The 26,642-nt window shown below is 41.8% G+C and overlaps 1 protein-coding gene across 2 annotated transcripts in view; it reads left to right on the forward strand.

Moving 5' to 3' along the window:
• Positions 1–26,642, forward strand: part of RASGEF1A (RasGEF domain family member 1A) — a 146,647-nt gene that overhangs the window by 92,946 nt on the left and 27,059 nt on the right. The window contains exon 2 of one of the 2 annotated variants that reach the window (XM_004941966.4): positions 9,615–9,729. In XM_004941966.4, the coding sequence (XP_004942023.1) occupies positions 9,688–9,729 (42 nt within the window). In that variant the 5' untranslated portion in view covers positions 9,615–9,687. Of the gene's footprint in view, positions 1–9,614; positions 9,730–10,966; positions 11,237–26,642 lie in introns of those variants that run through there. The other variant, XM_004941967.4, reaches the window with a different exon arrangement.

The raw sequence follows: 26,642 nt of genomic DNA on the forward strand, positions 1-26,642 counted from the left end.
AACTTAATGAGATAATCTGTATTATTCATAATCAACATGAAAAACTATTTAATCTGCAAGCAGCTGAAAATAAATTATCTAACATTCTAGTCCAAAGAAGCATGCATCATGGAAAGATAACACAGAAAAAAATCACAGGAGAGCTTCTATCCTTGATAATAAGAGAGAGAAAAAAAAGAAAAAGAGGAAAGAATTCTGCTAGTAATTCAGCTTTAATATCCAGTAACCGAGGGAAATAGCCTTTTTCAGTTACTGAAAGAAAAATAAGAAGAACATATATCAATTCTCCAAGCTAGCTAAAATGTATTTAGTATCACATAATGATGATAAGAAAGGACTTAATACTCAAAAAAGTATTCCAAAATACTTTAGCATCCTGGCACCGACCCCCGTAACTGGGGCTGCATCAGGCTTGTTGAACGCACACTAATCAGGTTTCCCACAGGAGACCATAACAACTGTCCGTAAGAAATTGAAACTCACTGTTATAGGGGCTACGATTATTTATTTATTTCTTTAAATGAAGTCTCCTTTGAGTTCTTTGCAAGCAGAGGCACTCGAAGAAGACACTAATTTGTACAAATGATAGTTAAGCTCTACTGAAAATCTGCTTGCCAAAGAGTCCTCCTGCTTGTATCCGCAAAAGAGCATCCCTGAAACTTGGTGCCCTACTTTAAGTACCTCATTCAACATCACAGCCAGCAAGCCTAGCTGCTCCGAAATAATCTGATGATGTCCAACTCTCCACAGTATAGATCATCTGTGGATGCTAAAGTAGGCTGAAAACAGATAAGGTAGTAACCACGAAAGGTTAACATTGGCTGCAGAAAAAAAGAGGGTTCACGCAAAGCTATTATTTTGGCATACAAGAAAATAGGTGACTGCACAGAGAAAGAATTGGTCATTCAAACTGCAGGCTTGTGGCAGGTAAGACCATGGGACATGGCACCAATCTCACCTATCTGCACATTACCTTGGATAGCACTGAGCCTTGTTTTCAGCTGATACAAAGATTATAATGAAATTTAACATACTTAGTAGAGCTGAGAATCACAAGCTCTCACCTCCTTGGAATGAAAAATTAAAATAAAATGTCATTTCTAACAGCCACTTCGAAATCTACTCTTCTGACACCGTGCATTAGGATACGCATTAGCCCCTGATGATTTCCAGGGACCGCAGCTATCTCCAATGCTACTTTATATAGAATTATAGAATCATAGAATCTCTAAGATTGGAAAAGACCCACAGGATCACCCAGTCCAACCATCCACCCATCACCAACAGTTCTCACTAAACCATGTCCCTCAACACAACGTCCAAACGTTCCTTGAACACCTCCAGGGTCGGTGACTCCACCACCTCCCTGGGCAGCCCATTCCAGTGCCTATATACATGGCACATCAGCTTACGTATGAAGAAGTCAGTTGGGTGTTGCATTTTTGGTAGCTAGGTCATTCTGGCCACTGAAATTAGTTGGTCAGATTAAATCAAGGTCAGATACTGCCAGGTTGTGGCCAATTCTCCTGCACAAAGACAGCAGGGTAGGAGGGAGAGCCTCATCCCTGTGCTGCTGCTGGGAAACCACCACCAGGTGCCGATGCTCTGCACCCCTAACTGCTGCCTCCCACTGTGGCACTGCTGGGGAAACACGGAACAAGAAAAACCTCAAACCAAAACAACACAAAGGAAAACAAAGCCAAAGCAAACCAAAAAACCTGAGAAGACATTACCTTGCGCTATGGGAAATCCCAAAAGCACATAACCACTAACCAGGTGCTGGTGGCTGCTGTACTGAGTGATTGCTGCAACAGTGTGTAGTAGTACTAACAGGACACTATTCCAAGAAATAAACGCTGACAGCTTTTCAAACTGTAAACTAGGATGGAGACATTTCTTTGGTGAGAAAAACTCAACAGTCATCAGCACCAAATCACAAGCCACCCTGTCACTTACTGGTTATGAGAAAAGGAGGGCAAAGAGATGTGGAATTGCTTGAAGGAAAGGCAATATGTGGGGCACAGTTTCCTATTCTCTCTGCTTTTTCTCTCTGCTCGATGTTTCACACCCAAAGCACTGGAGTACAGCCAAACACTCACTGTTGAAAATAAATAAACGAAGAACAGCAGTAGTGGGGGATACTTAAGACATCCAAAGAAGGAGATGCACCCTGGGCTTTAGGCAAAGGAAAATCCCTCCATGTTTATCATAACGATTTGCCCTGAGCAGAGCATTCTTCTCTCAGAAACGTGATTGCAAGCAAATCCGTTCAAACAAGAAGACACCCCTATCGTCTGCATTCAGTTTGTTGTGATGTAGGTGCTCGTGCACAAGCAAATGGAAGCAATTTCTTTCAAACAATTGTCCCCACTCAGTTTTCAGTCAGCAACAACTGTCTTTATTATCAATTTTACTCCCTCTTAGAACAGCTCACAGATCTGGAAGCCTCTCCACACAGTGCCCAGCCCTAAGACAAGAACCTGACAGAGCTTCTGGCTCAGGCTTCCTTACACGCTTTCTGCAGTGATGTGGAACGGTGACCAAGTTGTGTTAGGGTTCTTTTGGTCCCATTTGTCACAAAGCTTAACTTATTCACTGAAGTCACTTTTCAAAGATCAGCCCTTTACATCCACCAGGGAAACAACATGTCATTGAGAACAACAACAGCATCGTCATTCATTCTGGAAGCCAAGGTCACTGTCTGCTGGCCCTCGGCCCAGATCCCAAATTGCCAGTGCTTATTTTGTAAGTTTGTGTTATCAAAAGGGCAATATTTTATTAGTAGGCTATTTCAGAGTCTGTCAGGCTTTTCTCAGCTAAACAACACGTGCAAAGCCCAGGCTTTTCTTAACTTCCCTTTCACTTGAGTCCAATGAAGCATCCTGGCTGCAACACCAGCCTCCTTTTTTTTTTCCAGAAGTATTCTAGCATCCTCTTTCATACAGCCATTTTTCTTGGAATAAAGCCTCAAGCCTGTTCACCTTCTGCCACAGTCTCACTTTCAGGCACCTTTTGTAATAACTCCCGTGTTGTGTCTGTAGGAACCATTTTGCCAGCAATGAGTTTGGAAATGCTGAAGAAATCATTTGGTGATTTCCAGGCTGGATTTTTCTCAGCTGAGCTGCTGGGTATTTCCTTTCAGGATTAGGGATAGTTGATTTTGTTCCACAGCTTCTGCTTTGGTCACATGAGGTGACTGTTTGAAGACCCACGCTCTTCTGAAGATCCTCATTCTGCTCTGAAGGACATAAAAAAATGCTGTGCCCAGGGGGAATAGCTGAGCACGAGAGGTCATACACCAACTGTTCCCATTGAATGGACATACCAGCAGAACAACTCCTCAAAAATAAAACAAAAAAGTCCACTGCATTTTGACACAGCTTTTCAACTTGAGTTTCAGGAGTTGATAAAAGATAGTTCATCATTAATGCAAAGATGAAGTAATTCATGAGTGACTACATTTGGTTTTAGAGGCAAATAATCTTCCAGTGTGATACAAGTATACATATTTGTGCTAAGAAAAATGATCAGAAATGGAGATAGCGTCTCCTGAAAATTTGGCTCAAAACTTGCAAACGTTGAGTCCATGCCAAGCAGTCCTTTTCACCAAGGAAATCCCCAGTAAATAGCTCATTTCCTGAAGAGTGCAGCAGTTCTACAGCCAGAAGTTCCCCTTCTGACTTGCAAACTGGAATCCCCTTAAACACAAAGAGTGATAGACTCAGTACAAGAAATTTAACTTCCATATACAGGATCACAAGACTTCTACATGATGAAACATAGGAACACAGGCATAGCGCAGCCTTGCCAACTACATGCACAGTTCCAGTTTTCAGTACTGAAATCCAAATGTTCACTAGGACATGAAGATGGAACTGTAATTAATAAATGAAGAAAATACACGTTCCATCCTCCATTTCTCCAAGGATTCTTCAGAAAGAAAAGAAAAAAAATCCATGTCTATATAGCTACAGACAGTGAACCAGAGGGAAAGAAGCTGACCCACAACCATATTCATCCATCCCATTCCACAAAGGTGTCCTGAAACAGGACTTGATGCAACTTATTTCCTCAGACAATCCCAAGATTACATTTAGTCGGATTTATTGTACCAGTATATCTATGTCTAACTGTCAGCATGTCTTACTGCATGTTCTGCAATTAGTATGGTTAATTAAACATTGTACTTCTTCATAAATGAACAAATTCTGCAACACTTGAAGAGGGATCCACAGCCTTTGCAGTACAGCCAACAGCAAACCTTTGCCATCAGTGGCACGCAGCTGTTCCCTGTTCAGATGGCCAAAACTTTTATTGCCACCCCGAGAGCTCTCCAGATGTTGCATCCATCTAGCTGGCATCTGTAGCATGGCACCACCTGGCCTAACCCCGATGGGCCCTGGCAGAGATAGGACCATGCTAGTCAGGACCTAATATCTACATCTTCATTTTACATGCCAAAATTCTGAGAAGTATTTTTACTGTGACAATGCCATCTGTATCAGTGTGACATGTAAAAATGTCTTCAACAAATTGCACAAAAACGTATGGGAATTTCTTAGTTTGCAGTGTCCATGAGTAACAACAAAATAAAGGAGCTCACACTGAAACCATATGAAAGAGGAGACTTTAGTCTCTTTCTGTCCATGTTTGTAAAAACTGAGTATGTAACCAAACAGAAGTCACAGGATAAAACAGGGTCTGGACCCTAAGAACTACTTTTAGCATGAAACAAGAGCTAGAGAAATCACACATTTCTACTTCCTGAACTAGGCCTTATCCTGTAGGCAATGCAGGTAAAGAGAAATTCATCTCCATTCTACAGGAAAGACTTACGATGGTAGCAGTTACTGTACACATACTGCCTATGTTCTCCCAGTGCAACCGATCCAATTGTCATGATGATTAGAATTAACAGGGACTTTCTTTCAGATACAGATTCTGGTTTCAAGTACAGAACTTCTCTTTCTCAAACTCCCTCTGAAATGACAAGTTACACCAAGTAATCAAAGATAATCTTCAGAAAACCACAAATCAGACGTCATGTGATGACATTCTGGGTCTTATTTTAGAGTGCTTCCGCTTTCCTACTTTAAATAAAGCTGAAAGGGAACGCAGTTTTATTCACAATATAGGAGAAATTGTTCCAGTAAGATGACAAGCATTTTTCAAAACCTTCACTACTAAATAAATTATTTCAAATAAAAAATACAAGAATTCCTGCATATTAAATACACATCATGATTGTCACTTTAAATTTAACAAGTCCAAGCTGACTTTAAAAATAAGATAAAAGTTTCAACATCAACTAATGCTTTGTGCAAGTACAGTTCAATCCTTTCAACTCTCTTTCTAGAGTGACAGCAGATCAGTAGGATAGAGCAACCACCACCTTCTCCAGGCTACGATGTCATCTGTCATTTGTACAAAAGCACACAGCCATTGTGAACACGACGACTCCATTGCAGAGAAGGCTATGAAATTTGAAGGTCCTCCGCAGCAGCAGCTAGCCAACTGAAAAGGTCTCTGCAGCATTTACCACATCCATTCCATCCCTCTTCCTGCTGGACTTCAAAGAAGCTGCACTCTGATCACCTCCTGCCCATCAAACAATACAACTTTTGCTATCCAGCTGCTCACGGTCCTCAACTCACTGGACACTCGCTGGTCTACTATGAGATATGGAGGTTGGCGGCCCCGGGGGGTTGGAGCTTGATGATCCTTGAGGTCCCTTCCAACTCAAGCCATTCTATGATTCTATGAAACACAAAACTGTTAAACTCCATGGACTTCCTATCCTTTCTTGAAGTTTTACTTGCTTTTCATTTTACTAACAACTGAATCTATAGCACTGAGGAATCGCTGTAACAAACCAGTACCGTGTAGGAGGTGACACCAGGATAACTTTTAGCATCATAATGAAGTACAAGTCAAAATATAGACTCTATGTAGGTATAAAAAATGCAATGAGAGCTATATTCATATGGCGTTGTGGCCTTAACATTGCTTAAAGATAATGCTCTATCAAAATTAAACTGCAGCAGTAACATTCTGACATGAACTCTATTGGCAAAAACTCAGAGCCAATCTTCACACATCAAAAAAATGAAGTGTCTTCTTCCAAAGCCAGGCACATCCAATGGCAAAAGAAGGTTTATCTGTGTTCACGCATACAAGTATTAATCATAACCTGCCTACTTAAGGCACCTCTTTTGTTCAGCATGAGTCTAGCAGCTTCCTTGGGAAGTACAGCAATTCTAATTTTAAGCCTGCAGCATACATGGGTCTTTTTTGTTAGGAAAAAAGCCACAGCTGTTTGCTCTCAGCGATGAAGAGCACTGGTGAATTTATAGACTCCATTTGGGGAATTGTTTTTTACATTATTGTAATATCTTGGGAAGGGAATTGCAACAGAAGAGGCACCAGTATTGTATTCTCTAATACCAAGTACGATCTTCAGTTCTTCAAAAACATCCCCCAAAATTCAGCAGTTTCCTTGGGATTTTATTTGCTTTCCTTTTCCCCCAAGCCAAGTGTATTCAAATAAGTAGAAAGATGGCGAAAAACAAAAACAAAACAAAAAAAAGCATGAGAACTTTTCACTCTCACAGAAGTTTCCCACTTCTCCAAAAATATGCATATCGTTGTGCTTTCACGCTTGCTGTAGGTTCCACTACATCACATTTTGAAGGGGACGGGGGTTTCCGCATTCTCTGCGCAGTGGTATATTGCAGTGTCTGTGCTAGCAGGAAGCCGTTCTCCTCACCAAAAGGGAAATCAGTTGCCTGCATTTTTTTTTCTTAAGTCACAGCCTTATTTAACTCTTTATTACACTCAGCTTCTGTCAAAACCGAGCTCATTCAGTGTTTTCAAGGGCAGTGCATGGTTGCAAGAGGCAGGATGAGCAACGACAGAGAAAGTACTGATGACATCCATGCACGTGGCTAACTCATAATGCAGCAAACACAACAGGTCACGTCTCACGAGGGCTGAAGGTCAGGGCCAACTCGGCTCTGGAATGGCATGTGGATCACATGTAGGCTATAGCTTTAAGAGGTTTTATCTGGTTCTCAAGTGAGATGCAGTAGGTCCTGCTCTAGGTTCTTCACTGTCATCCTCAGCAGGAAGAGCCTCCCTTCAGTGAAAGTCAGTGTGAGTGGCATTAGAGCACTTTGGTTTTCCAAGCAAGAAGTCTCTACAAGGAAGCTACATAAACATAGCTGGCTTCCGAGAAAGCTTACTTACTGCTACCACAACCTAAATACTAATGTGTGCTCTTACTGCGTTAGGTTCTGATGGCTTCTGCAGCAAAGCTGACGGAGACTTGCCAGAACATCTTTGAATTATTTATATGAAAGTCATCTTCATCCTCAAAGTCATTAGAGAAGCTCTACTGAGTCAGGAACATAGTTATTGATTTACTTTTATTTTCCCCCCTTTAAGTATTACCAAAAAACAACAAAAGCATATTTTCACTTTGCTTCCAGGCAAAATCTGCAGCTGTTAGCATGGAATTGAAGCAGCATTTTTTCACTCATCTCACTAGCAAGGCAAACCTTTGGATCACACAAAAGCTACAGAACAATGTACATCCAATCCAAAATTTCTCATTTTTCTTGCTCACTTTGTATCTTTCCTTACATTTAGAAAATGAAAATCAAGGGAATCATATTTTGGTTGCAGAGCAGACAGGAATGTTGGTTTAAATTTACCAAAATAAAGGCCACAAGAGGCCAAAGAGTTTTTTAGAAGTTGGTTTAAGCTAACAGAAAACAAAGTTAATTGGTGACATCAAACCACTGTGGAAAATTCAGACTTGAAGGTACAAGTATACGAAGATCCGGCCTTCAGATTTTTACAGCCACAGACTCGCCATCATAGCACAAGTTCCTTATGCTAATACCAGAGAATACATACTAGGTACCGGAGTAAGGAATAATTGTATTAAAAAAGGCATTTGGTAGGCACAGTAGAGATCTGCTGAAAGCAGTCCTCAAGCTCCCTTATCAGCGGCTGCGGCTATAGGTATGCTCTTTCTAGCTATGCTTTCTTTAGAAGGGAGACCTACATTTACGGTCACAGGAATTCAGTACTCATCAGTTATTTGAACCAGGACAAAAGAAAAAAATATCTCCTGATAAAAAGAAAAAAGGTGAGATTATTTTGACACAAAAGTAAATTAAGATTTTTTTTCCTCTCCTTTTGATGTGCCTTTCTTAAAAGGCAAACTATTTTAAGTTCATTATGTCCTGGGCTGCATTAAAAAGGGGTGGCCGGCAGGGAGAGGGAGGTGATTGTACCCCTCTACTCAGCTCTTGTGAGGCCCCACCTGCAGTACTGCATCCAGGCCTGGGTCCACCAGTACAGGAAGGACATGGAGCTCTTGGAGCGGGTCCAGAGGAGAGCCACGAAGATGATCAGAGGGCTGGAGCACCTCTCCTATGAGGAAAGGTTGAGGGAACTGGGCTTGTTTAGCTTGGAGAAGAGAAGGCTCCGGGGAGACCTCACTGTGGCCTTCCAGTACTTGAAGGGAGTGTATAAACAGGAGGGGGAACGGCTGTTTATGAGGGTGGATAGTGATAGGACAAGGAGGAATGGTTTTAAATTGAGACAGGGGAGGTTTAGGTTGGATACTAGAAGGAAGTTTTTCACCCAGAGGGTGGTGACGCACTGGAACATGTTGCCCAAGGAGGCTGTGGATGCCCCATCCCTGGAGACATTCAAGGCCAGGCTGGATGTGGCTCTGGGCAGCCTGGTCTGCTGGTTGGCGACCCTGTATGTGGCAGGGGGGTTGGAACCGGATGATCATTGTGGTCCTTTTCAACCCAGGCCATTCTATGATTCTATGACTCATTAACAAGAATAAAACAAAAAGTGAAATGTCTTGAAACCACAAACACCAGCACCCAACTCAGAATCACAGTGTAAGTTCACCTTAGTAACACAGCAACACTGAAGAAAACCCAGAGTCCTACTAAAAACAAAGAGAGCCTGTTCCAAAGCTGATCTGCGTAAATTATCTCTCTAGTTATTATAACTATATTTCAGGTAGGTTCCTACAGAACGACTGCCAGTTTCTTTATATATTTATTTTTACATCACGGTTAAGACGGCTTAGTAGATATTAAAAGTACGCAGTTAATGATTTATCCATCACCCTGATGAGATATGATTGTGCTGTCAGTTCCCTTTGTGCTGCCATTGTACTTCTCAAGAAAAAGAGGTTTATAATTCTTCTATCACGGTAACTGCACCGAGGAACAAAATTCTAAATTCCAAAGCTTATGTTAAACACTTTTCAGCATGTACTTTAATAATCAGTCAATTCAGCAATATAAGTGATATTGACGTTATTCTAGATGTTACTTCTCAGTGACTGCTACAAGGTTTGAGGGTTTTATTTTATTGGGGTGGTGGCGTTTGTTTGCTTGCATTAAAAATTCTGCTTTTATCCCCTGTTTGATATACTGGAATTTGTGCTATTTCCTCATTCTTATGACCTTCGTGTCTTCTAAAACTATGCATGTCAAATCTTTTTCTGATTCTATAATGCATTTTCAGCGGAAAATATCAGCCTGTTCTGAATTGTAACCCATTGCACCCCTCCTTTTAAGGGGAAGGAGGCAAGACACATGACAAAAATCACAGAGTGAAATAGCTGGAAGTCCACCCACTGGGAAAGGCTGGATGGCAGAACCACTGTGCAATGCTGCTGTAAAGAAATGCAAAGTAAGTATTATTTTACTTATGATTCTTACAGAAAAGTTTCTTTCTTATTTGAAAGCACTGATGCAGACTAATTTCTAGTTCGGGATTTATATCGCTCTGAAGTCACGCTGGGCATTCTTGAATAAAAATCAGAGTCAGTGTTAAAAGACAGCAAGCAGGTGCAGAAAGAAACTGGGACTGATCCAAAGCCTGGCTGTGGGTTGGGAAATGCAGGCTAATGATGGTGAGCAGCAGCAGCGGCTCACTGTACAGTGCTTTGTTGCTGGTAGTTGCTCCCAGCACCCTTCTAATCCACCCCAAAGCTTGGATGAAGAGACTCATTAGGTGCTCATTACAGACTCATTTGATCACCACTAAAGATGCACCTATTGCTGGGAGAAGTCCAGCACTTCCTTTCCTGTGCTGCTGTTTGTCTTGGATACCGTGCCCACGTTCCTCCATTTGCACAAAGTATGTCACTCTCTGTTAACGATGACACCTTTGTGTCTTCTTCCTCATTCCCTATGGCCGTCTTCTAGTTTTCCTCTTCTCCTCATTTCTACGTAGCTATTTCTGTGTCATTCTACAAAATCTGGCGCAAAATGTAAATAATAAAAATTTAAAACACGACATGCCAACTTCATCAAATACAAATTAACACTGCCTACACAGAAAACACCTTTTGCTATTTCCTGATGTACCTCTGTTTGCAGTAATTAATACAGGAGACGTGTGGATATAGATAATTCGTTCTTGACTTATCTTCATTATTTCATTTGGTAAGGATAGGCATGCTACCATGTGGGAAGCCCGTTCAGGTTTGTAACCAGAACATTTAGCATTGTTTCTGTGTGATTTAACTGACCTGTTGACAAGTGCATGGCGTACTGTGAAAAACTGAAGCATAAAGAAAGGTCACTTTAAAAGTGATTAAAAAAAAAAAAAGAAAATCCAACAAGTTTAATTCCGGATTGTTGCCTCCTAGCTGCCAGTTCTCCGTGGAAAATATTGTAATTGCCATGTACTTCTGTATCTGTCTCCCAAAAGAAAATCCAGCTGAAACATCAGGAGAAATGCTGCTCTAAAATCATACCAAACCAAACCAAGAGAGATTTTAGCAGTGACGATACAAGCAGCAAGCCAAAGAGAAATTTCTCCCCCAAACTCACTTCCTCTTCCTCACAACATCTGTACTCTGCTCTGTAAGGCATGTGAGTTCCTATAAGTCTATATATAGGGTAAGCAGCAGAACAACCCCGGTTTCATTGCAATTTAAAAAGCCCGAGGCAGGATGGAAGTTCCCAGAGCCACCTGACGCCTACGTAGTGGAAGACTGGGGCAGTCAGAATTTCCTCCTGGGTGCTGCCACCCCGTTCACTTTCTGTTTGCGGGGGTATAAACTGTAATGGAAAACACAGCACTTGCCACAGACCCCTGCAGACGTTGTTGCCTGAACATGGTGAAGCAGCAGAAAGCAGGGACAGCCCCAGGCCGCCGGCAGTGAGAAGACATGCTGCTGGAGACCCCGGTAAGTCCTGCGCAGCGAGAACTTCTGGGTGAGAGGCACTGCTGCTAGAGAGATGGCAGGGACTTCTGTGGCTAGTCATGCAGGCAGCAATGTGCTCTTGTAACGTGCTACAGAGAAGGCACATTTTAAATTGTGATGCAGCTGATGAATGCACTGGAGGTTCTGTGTACTATGTCATACTTAGATCATGTGTGATTATAGAATGGTTTGGGTTGGAAGGGGTCTTTAACATGCTGATAACATCCCCAAGGATTACGTTGGAACAGGCTGCTCAGAGAGTCTGTGGGTGCCCCGTCCTTGGAGGTGCCCAAGGCCAGGTTGGATGGGGCCCTGGGGAGTCTGGTCTGGTATCAGATATGGAGGTTGGCAGCCCTGCCTGCAGCAGCAGGGTTGGAGCTCGATGATCCTTGAGATCCTTTCCAACCCAAGCCATTCTGTGACTATGATTCTATGGTGATGGTTTAATGCAGTGTGGTTGTGGAGAAATGGAAGCAATGGTTGATATTTCACGTTACCGCATATTTTGTAACTCTTGATGCCAGTGTGGAATACCAGAGAAGACAGAAACAGTGATGTGAGCAAATACCCACCAGGTGCAAAGTGCTGGCAGTGCACAGGCAGGGCTGAAGCGATGCGGTGCACCGAAGTTGGGTATTTCGCCTCCGAGCTTTCATTCCCAGACCCTGTTTTTAGCCCAGTATAATTAATTAAATAAATGAAGAACCATACCGGTGCTGACATTTCCTCAGTGACAGAGCATTTGAAGTGCAACAGAATTATCCTGCTGTTGGGTTACACAACCCAGTGAAGAACGTTTTCTTTACAATCAAAAAGTGGCAGGTTTTGCATCGATAAAAACAAAACCAAGTAGGTACCAAGAGCTCTTATTTTCAGACCCACGACACTTACCTTCTCCACAAAGCACTGTTCAGGGGTGTTTTCAGTGCAACTGCTGCTGGATCATAAGTGCTATCCTAGTGCTTCACTGGGAAAGGGGGGCATTTCTGCTGCATCCAGCACAGTCCCACACCGTTACTCAGCATTTAAGCTCTAAGTGGATTGGTAGGGACCTGGTGCACATAAGCCCTGCAATCCCTTGAGAAACGATTTTCAAATTAACTAATAAGATATTGTACTGCTTACAGCTTATTAGAGAGAAACAGTGAGGAGCAATGGTAATAGCTGCTGTGCCTGGGAATTAAGAGCTGGATTTAGCTGTCGTGTCCATAATTCTTAGTGTGTTGGTTATGTAAAGGAGTAGGTGAGAGGAGGGATCAGTTTCATATTAAGGAAAGTAAAAAGGCTCTACAGCAAACATAATTGCAGGCTCAGTAAAAAGCATAAGGCAGCTTTGCTCTGCTATTTACATGTCAAGGCGATTTATGGAAATCCTCATACAGAAAACTTCAATAATTGAAAATGAGATTCAGAAACAGCTTACTCTGCAGTTAAAGGACAAGTTAGATATTTTTTTATGTTAAAACAGAATGTGTAGAGAAGAATGGTAAATTTTCACGAGATACTTTAAACGTAATCTCACCGAGGAAAAGGAATAAAATATTAGAGGTTCTTCACCAACAGTAATACCTACTATGACAGTAATATTTCTGCAAGGCTCTGCATATCCAAACTACAGTCAACACGTTCACAGAATTTCTAAGCATGAGGTCATTTTGACACTAACTGCCATTCATCCCATGGTGGAAAGTTAAGTGCAGAGAGACGGAGCAAACAAACACCTTGAGAATAACCATCTAATATGCGGACAACACTACTTAAGACAACACATGAGAGGTGTCAAAACACAAAGGGTCTGGATGAACCCAGCAAGGCAGAGAAAGTAGGCTGATTAGAACTGGGGGCACAAACTGTCAGATTTGATAAAGCTATGTAAAACCCTTAGCATGGAGAGTGAGGGTATCATCTCCCCAGAGAGGCTGTGGACGCCCCGTCCATCCCTGGAGGTGTTCAAGGCCAGGTTGGATGGGGCCCTGGGCAGCCTGGGCTGGCATTACATGTGGAGGTTGGTGGCCCTGCCTGAGGTGGGGGTGGGTTGGAGCTTCATGATCCTTGAGGTCCCTTCCAACCCGGGCCATTCTGTTGTTCTATAAAAATGATCTTTAGCAAAGCCATCATCTCAACTAGAATGGCACAAGGTTTTGACAAGTGTACACCAAAACACACCACTCACTATGACCAAGCTAGCAAAAAGAAGAAACCAGGGTGCTAAAGTTGTGAGAGATTGGAGGAACAATTAATCTAATCATATTTTATAGCAAAAAAAAATTATTTCAGGATAAAATACAAAGAATCAAAGTGAAAGTGCTTTGCCTGGAATACATATAAGGTGAATGACTGCTGCTTTCTAATTGGTGAAACCAATTTCAGAAGCTTTCCACTGAAAAAGTGGCCGTCTCTTTTAAGATAGATGACGTGTTTGACAGGCTGAAAAATTAATAAATACACAAACCTTTCATAGGAAAATAAGAGTTATTTTAATAACTGCTCAGCGTCTGAAGGGTGAGTAAGGACCTTTCATTTCAACCTTTAGCTGCAGTGCTAACACAGATAGATTGCCCTTTGTCACACAGCCATCCTTGCACAAGCCCTTGCACCACTTCTCTCCCCTCCTAAGGAGGCAGAGATCAACCTCACTGTCACATCCCATTAGGAGCGAGCTGATAAAACGTGCTGGGATTCCAAGGTGACACAGCTGCTTTCATTACGTTTGTCACAATATTGATTAGATTAGGTCTGAAGCCCATCTTTGGCCTGCTACTGACCCATCACATCTCCAGGGAAATTCTGCAGAGCGGGACACAGAATTGGAAATGACAGCAACAGAAGAGGTGTTTGAGAGAGCTCATGGGACTGACTCGGGTGTGACAAGTGCTGATTTTTTTTACAAACCATGCATCCTAATCCATTAATCCCAAATCAAACAAACTACATATCACATCACCAACCAGTGAGCTTCCGGGAGCTTAACAGCATCAAAATAATGCATTAAATATTTTTACTTCATTCACTAGAGTAAATAGGAATAATGCAATCCGAGTCCTCAGCTCATTTCACCCAGCGAAGTTCTAGAAAGCAAATAAGAAGTCGGCAGAATTGATCTCTATGGAACCATATATGAACTGCCTTCTGCAGTATGTCCCATTCTAGGCGTTAGGCTGCTCACAGCCTAGGTGATGACGTTTCATCTCAGGGAATGGTGCAGCTGAGCCGTGAGCCCCCACTTAACCACAGCAGCACACAGCTCGAAGTCCCCGTACCTGTTCTTATGTTTCAACAGGCTTTACTCGCTGCCATTAAACATTGCCAGTGTAATACCTGCCCTTTCATTGATGCAGCCTTTGTATGTGACAGATTTGACAGTTCAGCAGGCACAAGGGCTGCTCTGAGTTGCTAAATAGTCTCTGTGTTTTAGACAGCATGGACACTGGGGAGCTTTTTCTTTTTCCTTTTTTAAACATAAAATCGTTTTTTTCCCTCATTCATACAGGGGTTACCCCTATAAATACCATCAGCACACACAGCTGAACTACAGGGAACCTGAGCAATAAGTTCAACAAATGTCATTCCTTTTCCCCACGCCTTTACCTCCCACACACAACACCCACAGCTCTGACAGCACCACAACGATGCTTTGATTTTTCCTTTCTTTGCCTCCTCCTCCTCACCTTCACACTGCTGTACAAAATACCACTGCAAAACAATTAGCACCCTGTAAGTAAAAATCAGCGTTCCCATTTGCTGTAGGAGAATTGCAGCATATTGGTCAGACTTGGGAACAGTGACTGAGATCAACGGACACGCAGCCACCAGCAAAGCACCACCATCCAAGGTCAGCTTTGTGGTTTTCCACCGCACAGACTTCCATTAAGGTTCAGTAACAGCCTTCACATCTAAAAACTATGGTTTGCACCTTGAGAACGTGAAGAAAACAACTTCTGAGAATTGCCTGGTGACAAGGAGACCGTTTTCTATGCTTTAGCAGCCGAAAATTCTGCAGGGAGGTTTCTGCTGGAATTGGGAGTTTCCTTGGAAGAATGTCTCTCAAAGAAATACACTCAGAAGGTCCTCCCGTGAATGGTCAAACAGCATTCCCCTATTATACCGAATATGTAAATGTTCCGTTTACTCACACTATTAAAGTAATACAGCAGCTGTGCGCCTACAAGTCAGAAATTCGGGATATACTGAGTACAGGCCAAAAGAAAAAAGCAACCATTGACCAAAGATACAGTCTGACACAGAGGCAACAAGAATAACTGCTGACGAGTTTTAAAGGGCTTTAATACTTTAAAGCCAAACAATATTGCACTACTTGTCTTGTCCTGCTTCCTCTTTCCTACTTCATTCGCTTTCCTGCATCTGCAGCCTTTCCCATCTCATCCATCTCTACTGCTGTCTCCACCAGCACATACAGGCACTCTCTCTCTCACTAACCTGGACTTGTTGCCTTTTGCAGTGTTCTCAGTTCCATTCCTTTCCCAGCAGTGCTCGGCTCTCCCCAGTGCCCATTTCTGCCAGCTCGAGGTGTTAAAGCACACCCTGCCTGCATTCGCCCCTCACCTGCACAGAGCTTGCAGGTCACGTTTGAGGAGTGCAGCAGAGTGCGTGCAAAGCAGTGCAGAGGAACCCACTGCTTTGAAAGTGCTGACATTTTGGAGGATGAAAGGGGCTTGAAATCTCCAGAGCTCCAGCCTCATAAGCACTAAAATAATTCCCTGAAATAGAAAAGAAGAAGAGGGGGAAAAAAAGTGCATGTCTTTATTTAGAAGTTCATATATTTAAGTCCCTTAAGGAAGGAAATAGGTTAGGACACTGACAGAGAAAAATACCAGATCTGAAATTCTTAAAATAAGTGTAAAACCTTCTTTTAGAGGGAGAAACAGGCCTTAAAATTAAATAAAAGCAATTCACAAGACACAAACCCAATATGATTTAGCCACCAGAGGGTGAGAAGTTAGGAAAACGTGGGCTAGGAAGAGTCTGGACAAAATTTTATTTGCTTTCAGAGACTGTACATGTTTATCATCACCAACAGGCACCCCATCACATCAAGCAACAGAATGAACACCACTCTTTTTTGCAAGTAGTGGACTGCCTTATAACAAAAAGAAACTTTAAACTGGTAACCAAAGTCTTTGGTAACACATGCAATCATAGAATCACAGAATGGCCTGGGTTGAAAAGGACCACAATGATCATCCAGTTCCAACCCCCCTGCTATGTGCAGGGTCGCCAACCAGCAGACCAGGCTGCCCAGAGCCACATCCAGCCTGGCCTTGAATGCCTCCAGGGATGGGGCATCCACAACCTCCTTGGGCAACCTGTTCCCTATATGGTCATATAACTATATAGTCATATAACTATATGGTTCTATGACTGCTGGCCAGTGCCCTGGGATGTACGTGTGGGCAGAGGTGGGAGGCTGGTGGCTTTTAAAGGCCAGCCCTCTTTCCTCCCTGTTCCAAGGACAGCAAAGCCCTCACTACACCACTAGCACTGCAGCTCTCCCTTGCTCTGAGCTCACTAGTGAATGCCTTGCCCCTTGGCTTGCTGACCTCTGCGATAACAAAACAGAAGGCAAGTGCTGGTGGCATCCCAATTTTAAATTACTATAAGCCAAGAATTTCTTGTGTAGCAATGCTGCACCTCACACTGCTGTTTGTGTGGATACATGCAGGCATTTCACTCACTGTCCTTTCTTTACAAGAAAGTAATTAGGCAGCTGATTCAGCCCAACCTCACATAATTCAAAGGATAATGTTAGTTGCCTATCTGAAAATCCAGCGCAGCCCACGTGGCTGTAAACATGCTTTTAATCAATTCTAAAAGAGTAAGAATAAAGAAGATAGACAATGCTAAAATTTAATTCAGCTACAACTGGGCAGGACTTAAAAGAGCCTGAACCCTCTTCTCTCAGAAAATACAAATAGGAAAACAATTTTCAAACAAAATTCTGCATTCTGCTGCGAGGACCAGGCCACGGTCAGGCACCTCACAATGCACCTATGCATTGCTGTGCTGGAAAGATTTCCTCTCCTTGTCTGACAACACGTGGCGTAAGATATATAATTCCTGACGTGGTTGAGTGGTAAGATCGTACTGATATTTATGGTGGAGAGTTAGTACAAAAAGAATCAGCTAATAAACACTCCTGCCCCCCCAAGCCAAGCAGCCATCATGATTCAATGAAATATGAAACATGTTAGGCTAATGAAGTTTTCACCAAACCAGAGCAAAGCTTCAGAATGTTTTAGCTGGTAAAGTAGTTCAGACAACAGCAGCTGTTCTGGTAGAGCTTAGCATTTGGATTTTCAGGGTTCATTCCAACCCCTGTCAATTCAAAACGAAACTCTTTGGGTGTGAACTGAAGCAAGAGGCTTGAGTCAAAAGGCTGAGTGGAAACCACTGAGCCTGAGACCCAAAACCAGAGCTTGGACTTGTGCTGTGCGCATGCCTGGCAAGCCTGACACAAACGTTAGTTTTCCTGGTCTATAATTCCAAGTCCAACTAAATTATCCTAAATGTTCACTGCAATCAATGGGGCAGGGAAAGGAGAAAATCTGAAGGAGCATCTCCTAATGAGCCAAGAAAGACCAGAAAGCGCAGGACCTACTTGTGCAAGACCAGAGAAATAACCTTTGAACATTTGATTTTCAAGAGATGAAGGAGAGAAAGGGGAATGGAACCGGGGCCAAGGAGGGGGAAATTTATGGCGAATGCAACCTGTGTGGTCTAGGCTGCTTCAGGGAGTGGTGAAAGGTTTCTGAAGGTGGGCAAATTGCTTTCTCATTAACACAGGGGTCTTGACGATGGACCCACCGTGAGTGGCAGCTATTCGGTGCTCTGCTTTGATTGAAAGCACGAGGCTGTGACTTGCAGGCTCCCAGTTGCTCTTTTAGTAAAGGCACGGGAAAGGGGAAGGGGGGGGATGAAGCAGGGGGAGGAAGAGATGGGCAGCAGAACACACGGGTAGCTGGGACACTTGCCATAAGCATACAGGAATGCTCCTCAAAGCAATCAGGAATGCAAGTGGATTACTTACCTAGCTCAGTTTTGAGGACTGCAGTGCCAGATTGCTGTTTCTGTAGTATGTTACAGTGATAGGACAGAAAGGAAAAAGGCAAGAAGTACACTTGAAATACATTCCCACCTGTGGCAGAGGCCCACAGTATTTACTTGCTTGTGAGCTGCAGCACAGCAACAAGTCCCCTAAGCTTTGACACTTACTTGAAAAGGACAGAATCTTGAATTGTGCATTCAAACAACTTGGGCATAATCGCCTCTAGTGAAATTTAAGACATTTAAGGCTTAAAAAGCTTAAATAAGAAATAATGTGAAATATCATTATAATTACCATACCGGCAGTATATTTCCTTTGTAATACAACATGCAAAATATCAAATTTTAAAGACCCAATTGATGGTTTTACAAGATATAAAATTATTAGTGGTTGAATTAGTATGCAAATCTTTCAAAAGCAATGCAGTTACAGCAAATGCTTTGAACTCGTTCCCTTGTAGCCAAATGTGCTGAAGCAAGAAGTCTTGCTATTACAGCGTTCGGACAAATCCTTGATGGGAACTTCTGGGGAAGGGTTATTTTCTTCCCCAAAGACAAACTGCAGATTAATTTATCCTATAGCACCATTTCTGATTGCTTCTCAGGCCAGAGTTCACCGTACCAACTTAGGATGCAACTTGATTTGCATTCACAAAGCTTCCAAATAAAGGCAAACAAGTAACTACTGCAGCTCTGTGGCCATACGAATGATTGTGTGCTCAGGATCAAGCCCAAAGTTTGATAAAACCCAGGATGATGCATAATTTACACAAATGAAAACAGTAGCACAGAAAAAAATTAGAGCTATCATCTTCAAAAGTGTCCTTGAGAGCAGTTGAGCATAATTAAACATCTCTCCCTTTCTAACCACTTCAGTGCTTCAAAAATCCATTGCAAAAGATCTCTTATGATGCAAAGTAAGAAATCAAAGTGCTACATAGCAATAGGTAAACCTACCTAATTAATAACTAAGAGCTAGAATATATTTATAAAACAAGGAATTAAATTTCCAGTTATAGCTGCAAGTCCTACCTGCGTCTATGGATATCTTAATTCAGTTTTTGCTAGTTTTTATTTGGGTGTTGACGCACTGGAACAGGTTGCCCAAGGAGGCTGTGGATGCCCCATCCCTGGAAGCATTCAAGGCCAGGCTGGATGTGGCTCTGGGCAGCCTGGTCTGCTGGTTGGCAACCCTGCACATAACATGGGGGTTGAAACTAGATGAACATTGTGGCCCTTTTCAACCCAGGCCATGCTATGAGTCCATGATTTTCATACACTGCAGGTCTTAGTAAGTACAAGCTAGTGAGAGGCTGTTCGCAGAGCAGTGGATACGTGGAAGTGCTGCTGACTCCTGGATAGCAGAGTTGCAGCACCAGGAGGAGTGATCGGGTAACACTAGTAATATACCTTTCCCTGGGGCTTTATGGTCCTTGGGAGTCCCTTCCAACTTGGCGTATTCCACAATTCAGGTTAGTCCTGTTGCCTAAAGTGAGTTTTCTACCAAGATCCCGATACACAGCAAACGTGATAACCTAGGTCACCTCTCCAGTTATATCATTATGATTCATTTTCGAAGGGAGAATGGGGAACCTCCCTCTATCACTAGCAAAAACCATTTCCTGGTTCTTTAAAATGTGCATACATACATCAGAACAATGCTGATTGCTGACTTGATGTTCTTTGATGTGTGAACACATAAAACAACTGGAGACATTCCAATTATCTCCAGTTCAAAGTTAGGCCCAAATTAGAAGCAGTTATGAATAATGTATCGGGTTTTGGTAGAAACAGTAATGCTGAGTAAAATGAAGATGAAAGTTTAGCTTACCTGTGAGAATGCGAAATAGGTAAGCAACACTGCTTCCTTAAACAGAGATGTTTGGAGTCGCACATCCTCAAAAGCTCAATTAACAGAACATATGTCAAAACAGGGTTCGGTGACAGATTGTAAGTTGCTTTCAATGTGTTCCTGATGTTTTCAAGTAGTATTAGAAGCTTAACTTTCCAACGAAACTTCCTCTAACTCTTTTATGCGGATAACTTCTTGTAAAAAGCATGTCAAAGCCATTATCATTTGCCATAGAGGGTTAGAGGTTGGTTCCAAGTCAAAACATGCATCCCAGGAGGTTCCTTATCCAGTATCACCACGTACTGAGCCAGATCCTCAAAGGAAGAAAAACAGACTCTCTCCATTAATTTCAACAGGCCAACCGATTTCCTGAAAAATCTAGCATTTCAATTAAAGCATAAACTATTTCTGGGTAGAAAGGCTTCTAGTTGGGTGAGCTATTCTTGCTTGGATGTCTGTCTTAGGTTACAAGGTAGGATGTCCCTGTAAGCATTCCAGCATTGTCTTCTATTACTGCAATTCTACTTTCCTTTATGGATTTTGTGAAAAAGATTGGATCTCAAAAGATGATCACGATAGAGCAGAATGCAAGAATGGGAGGATACACATACTTACTTCCCCTGTGCCCTCTAAGGAACTTGGTTTTCCTCTGACTACCCCAGTGCCTCATGTTGTCTGTAATTGTGAGTAACTTGACGAAGCCTTTCTGGTAAGGCAATGGCTGGCTCTTGGGCACTGTTAACAACGAGGACTAGACATCCTTGACAAGGGCAACTGCCAACAGGCCAGAGATGATCGTAGAATCATAGAATGACAGAATCCTAGAATGGCCTGGGTTGAAAAGGACCACAAAGATCATCTGGTTTCAACCCCCCTGCTATGTGAAGGGTCACCAACCACCAGACCAGGCTGCCCAGAGCCACAAAGATCTTTTTCTTGTTTATATATAAAGTTATCTGTGGCATACTTTTCAGATGCCTTTGCTAAAATCCTACGATGCTTTCCTTCACTGAGTTCAGTTTATGTTTGTTAGTGCTTTGCAAGCCATAAAAATGAAGTGACTGTATAAAACAATCCCATATTCCCTAGATTTCAGCAGCAGTAAATATGTTTTAGCAACAATAAAAATTGTATCAGTCAATAGACTCACTGGGAACTACAAAACAGTAAAGCACACATTTCAACAAACAAATTCACCAGTGCATCTGGTCCAGAAGTTAGTTAATGTACTAGCTGTTATGAAATACCATCTACTAAATCACAACATGCTAGGGCAATTCTAGGCTTTCATTTACTTTAGAAAATAGCTACAAATATAAACCACTAGCGTGTAGTGCTTTTCATCTTTTGCCTCAAAATTACCGCTCAATTTCCTAGAACCGAATGGTTCTACTTGAGCAAACCATTCCTTCCTTCAACAGACGTAGATGTTAGAGGTGGGAAGCGTTTGACTTCATCGACTAAGAGCATATAGCTGTCCCCCTGTATCACCCAGTTGTTACACCAATGAAACACAGCAGAGCGAATGAGAAACATCAAAGTAAGGACAATATAATTTATCTCCTTTTCTTGTAGATAACTCTCCTAACTATGTCTATAAAACACTTATGTCTATAAAACACACTGAACTCACAAAGCAAAGAGGTTTTGCATCTCACTGATAAAAATTTAGGCTTGCCTTCATTAATGAATTTGAAAAGACAGTTACTTAATAATTCAATGCATTTGCAAGATTTCATGCAAACCAGGTTGTGTTTTTGACTCCAGGATTAGGCTGCCTGATATCCCTTTCAGTTAAGTCTATAGCACAAGTAATTCCCGTTGCGATGCCTTGTCAGTTTGGGATTTCTAGCTCATCTTTGCTATGCATAAATCCTTGTGGGAGCAGCTACTGAGAAGAGAGCAAACAATAAAATGCTCATAAGGAATTATCCTTCTACACAAGAAAAAATGTCTGATTTTCAGTGTTATCAATCACCACTGTAACACAGTTAAGTCATTACTATGAAAGAGCTGCATTTGAAGTTAAGGCATACAGAAGTCAATTTCCTGCATATAGATTTTGCAGAAATATAAGAGTACTGCCTGATCAAAATTCCCTTTGACTGTGAAAGTAAAAGGCTGTCCAGGAAATCTGCAGTAGCACAGGAAGATAGGAAAGTTTTATTTTTGTGCCACCAGCTCATATCTTGCTCGGACATTAAGCAGCTGTGAAACAGTTCATATGGGACACCAGCAGAAGGGAAAGGGAAAATCCATTTCATTCTTCCTATCCAAAGCTATTTAAAACTGATTTTTGGCGACGCTTTTTACAAATTATGCGACATGTACTATATATTAGTGAGAGCTTAAGATAACATTTCATAATGCATGCACAGGGATACCAGGTTGTTTATGGAAAGAAAACTAAATAACTGGAATGAGCGTATTCTCCTGAATTAGTGGAGGTCACTTTTTCAGGTTTGGCATCCCCAGTCAAGTGACAACATTTTTAAAAGCAAAAAAAAACCAAAACCCACCATACACTTAAAAATTAAATGTAAAAAGTCCCCAAAGCTGAGCTATGAGACAACTAGGACTGCAACAGAATCTGCACAATGCTTGTACAGCTCTTACAGACCAAACAGCTGATGAGGAACACCAGAGAGCATGAGAAAGAACACACTTCCTCTCGGAAAACAATATCAGCTTTAAGTTTCCCACACGTTCATGCCTGGGGAATCCCCTTTGAAGTCGCTTGCTGAAGTGACTGCTCCTTGTCACCATTGGAGTACGGTAAACAGCAACAGTAAGGTTGAGATTCGGGCTCGTCAGAACTCAGGGCTCTTGAATGTACTCTCTCTGCTTTATGCTTTGATCATCCTTATTCCAATGGGGTTGGAGAATAACAATCATAGCTTTCAAATAAAATCAAAATAGGATCCCAAATGATCTTTAGTACTGTCAGAACAAACTTGAAAAAGGCAAAGGAATGAGGGAGAATTTCAATACTTGCAACCCTGCCCACACCCAAATAAATAAGTGTTCCACCTCAACCGAAGAGAAAACAAAACAAAAATAAACAAAAAAACCCATCACAACACAGGGTGAAAATTGTAAGGAGGTAGCCTATGAAATATCCATCCTTTGGATGACTGCTGACCTGTAATTCAAAAAGATTACAACCACACATAATCTTTTCAGCATCAGTTATTTGAATTATGTCCTGGTCAATACTGAGAACAGGGAAAACAAAAGCTCCAGGGAGACACTAAATCTTTGTTTATAGTTTGCATACATCTATTTTCTCACACAGATATTGGCAGGGCTACTTTCTCCCAACCCTTCATGACATGTTAGTTCTTCGACCAATTTACATCAGTCTCCTTTAGCAAAACAGAACACTAATTGTTCAGTTAATTTCACTAACAAACATGTAGATCACATGGAGGGAAGACTTAGGTTTGATAGCAGGGGGAAGTTCTCTACTATGAGAGTGGTGATGTTCTGGAACAGCTGCCCAGGGAGGCTGTGGATGCCCCATCCCTGGAGATGTTTGAGGCCAGGTTGGATGGGGCCCTGGGCAGCCTGGTCTAGCATTACATATGGAAGTTGGAGGCCCTGCCTGCAGCAGCAGGGATGGAGCTGCAGGGATGATGATCCTTTAGGTCCTTTCAACCCAAGCCATTGTATGATATGATTATATGATCTCAAAATACTTATATATATACATAATATATTATGTATATTGTAATATATATATTTACACTTACAACGTTTATGCATGTATAGTAGGGGGCTGTTCGTCTGCAGATTAGTCTTCAGCTTCATCTAGTACAAAAGCTAACCATGCAGGGTCATCATATTTAGTGTTTCATGCTCACAAGTTTATTTTTGGGAAGTCTGGGTTGCGTCCTACAATACATAAGACAGGATAAATACACAGGTGCTTGATACAGTATCCTATATCCTGTATTACTTGGCATCAAATCAATATACATTTGTTTATTCAGTATGCTTGTGATAAAACGGGGCAAGTCCTTTCCACATCCCTCAAACTATAGTGAAACTCAGTGTTGCTAATGTTCACATTCACTTCTAAGCAGGCCTAGGGAGTCAGACAAGCAGTTGCCAGCTCTCGGTGGTCAGCAAAATGGTTTCATAGATATAAGTTCATTTTTGAACGCTTCACATTTTGACGACAAGTTTCTGAAATTAATCCATATTTAACTTTATTTTCTGAATATTTATATCTTTCATTCAAAATATTACTAAGATGCATGCTTTGAGGTTCCTCATTAGGTTCTATTCCAAAGTCATCAGCACGAGACCAACAGCTGTTAACTGCCTGTAAACAGAATAGACTTTTATCTTGCTCTGAAACTTCCCTAATAAGTGCTGAACTTCTTGTCAGTGTCAGCAAGAAAGAATCCCAGCATTAGATGTGAATGGGAACTGAATTACTCATGTTAATTCAGGTAAGACAGATACATCATGTGTTCAATGGAAAGTTGCTTGCAGCTGTACCTTTATACAAACAAGTGAATTACTGCAAATTATCTCACTGCTCCAGAATTTCTCACCATCAAATCTAAAATAAGACACGTAAAACCACGGATTAAAAATAATAATAATAAATACATAGATACATTAATACAACTGAGAACACTCGCAAGTGTTGCTGTAACAGGTTCTGCTAAAGCAAACAGAAGACTGACTTTCCAGACTGGCAATTTTGATCAGCTTAATCGTGATGTTAAAAATAAACTTCTTTTTTTTTTTTGTTAAGCTGTTTTCTAAAAAGAAAAAAAATAAAGCAACCCACGTGCATTGACAAAAATACCATATCAAGAAGATTGACATCAGCAGACATGCAGATTTTTCTTCCCCTGGGCACCAAATTGCTGATGTATGTACAGGCTCCCTTCTTGACATAATTGATTTTCACTTTCTGCACGGTGGCACATTCTTGGAATAGCTGGTACAGCACCAAGCATGAATATGCAAGCCAAGGGCAAACTAGCTAGGATTAGGCCAGGACTGCTTCATGTTGAACCCAAGCTTGAACCCAATTTAAATCTGACTATCAATTGCTCTTAAAAATTTGAAGAATCTAAGAAAATTAATAAAAAGAGCGCATGTTACATTAACATACTGTTCTTCCACATTGTGTCAAAATCAGATCGAAGCACTCACCAATGCTAAAAAACAGCCTTTATGTGCTTTTTGTGTCTTTTCTTGAAAAACAAGGCATTAGACATTCTGAGCAGCTTCCCACATCTCCAGAAAACACACAGCACCAATAGGGATGGAACAAATCTACAACTGTAGTAGAAGCAGCTGTTCAGCTACACCCTGGCTGCCTAAAGTGTCATTTATGCATGACATGTTGTAGCAGCCCTTCAAGTAGAGCTGGCTAAGCCAACTATCTTTTTCCAAGATCTTTGTTTGCCGCTCACTCTTGGACTAGCAATCGTATGCACTTACATGACCTGAGGTTTGGGGATTGGAACTTTGAGGTCCCTTCCAACCCCAGCCATTCTATGGTTCTATGAATATCATCCCTTTTCCCCTAGTCTTGCGTACCTGTCGATGGGTGTATTGTTTTTTATTGCTTTTGTTTGTTTTTTAAACAAACTTGATTCATCCCTACCACTAGGAACACAAAGACACCCACCATACATTACAGCGATGTCTCCCAGCTGAGCGTACCTTAAATTTAAGTTAGCAGGCAAGCTAATTCATATAAAGAACAGAATTCTAAGAACAGAATATGCATGAAAATCAGGAACCAAACTTTCTGCTAGCAAGCTTCTTTGGGCAACTGCGCCAAAATAACAATCAGCATCTCAGTTGCTATTACCAGCCGTATTGGTATCATAGTGAAAGTGTGCCATATTATGTTAAGTCTGCTGTGTTGGTAGAGGCACAAAAAGCTGGGAGTAAGCAGCATGGTCTCTCTAAATCCTGGGGAATAGCTTTCATCTCAATCCAGGAGTGAGAACCAAGCATCGGTGACACAGGTACTCTCAGCAGTGCATCATGCAGCCGACCTCATGCCAAGGAAAGTTTGTTCAACATGTAGGTGAGTGACTTTTACAACTATCTTGCTATTTCAGGTAGTACTGAAAGCATACAGCAGTGAAAGACATCTCAAGCTGTTCTTATTTTTGGCTTGGTTTGCTCTGAAAATTGCTGGATATCTCAGGGGTGGAGCTGGTCAAGACCTATTTCAAAAGAAGAAAATGCCATTTCCAAACTACAGACTTGACTGGCTCTGACAAAACCATTGTGTGGAAAGATTCATTGTGTCCCAGGTCAAATAGAGAAAGAGGTATAGTGGATAATAACCACGGACTGGTGGTTACAGCACTCAACCCCACTTCCAGTTACAAGCTTAAAAAGTCTGGCTCAGTTCAGAACTGTGATTAGAAGCTCGTCTCCCACTCCCATCTGCTGCCAAGTTATTAATGTGCCATCAAGTTATTCTGCAGC

This window comes from Gallus gallus, chromosome 6 (assembly GCF_016699485.2).
Source record: "Gallus gallus isolate bGalGal1 chromosome 6, bGalGal1.mat.broiler.GRCg7b, whole genome shotgun sequence".
Taxonomy (NCBI): domain Eukaryota; kingdom Metazoa; phylum Chordata; class Aves; order Galliformes; family Phasianidae; genus Gallus; species Gallus gallus.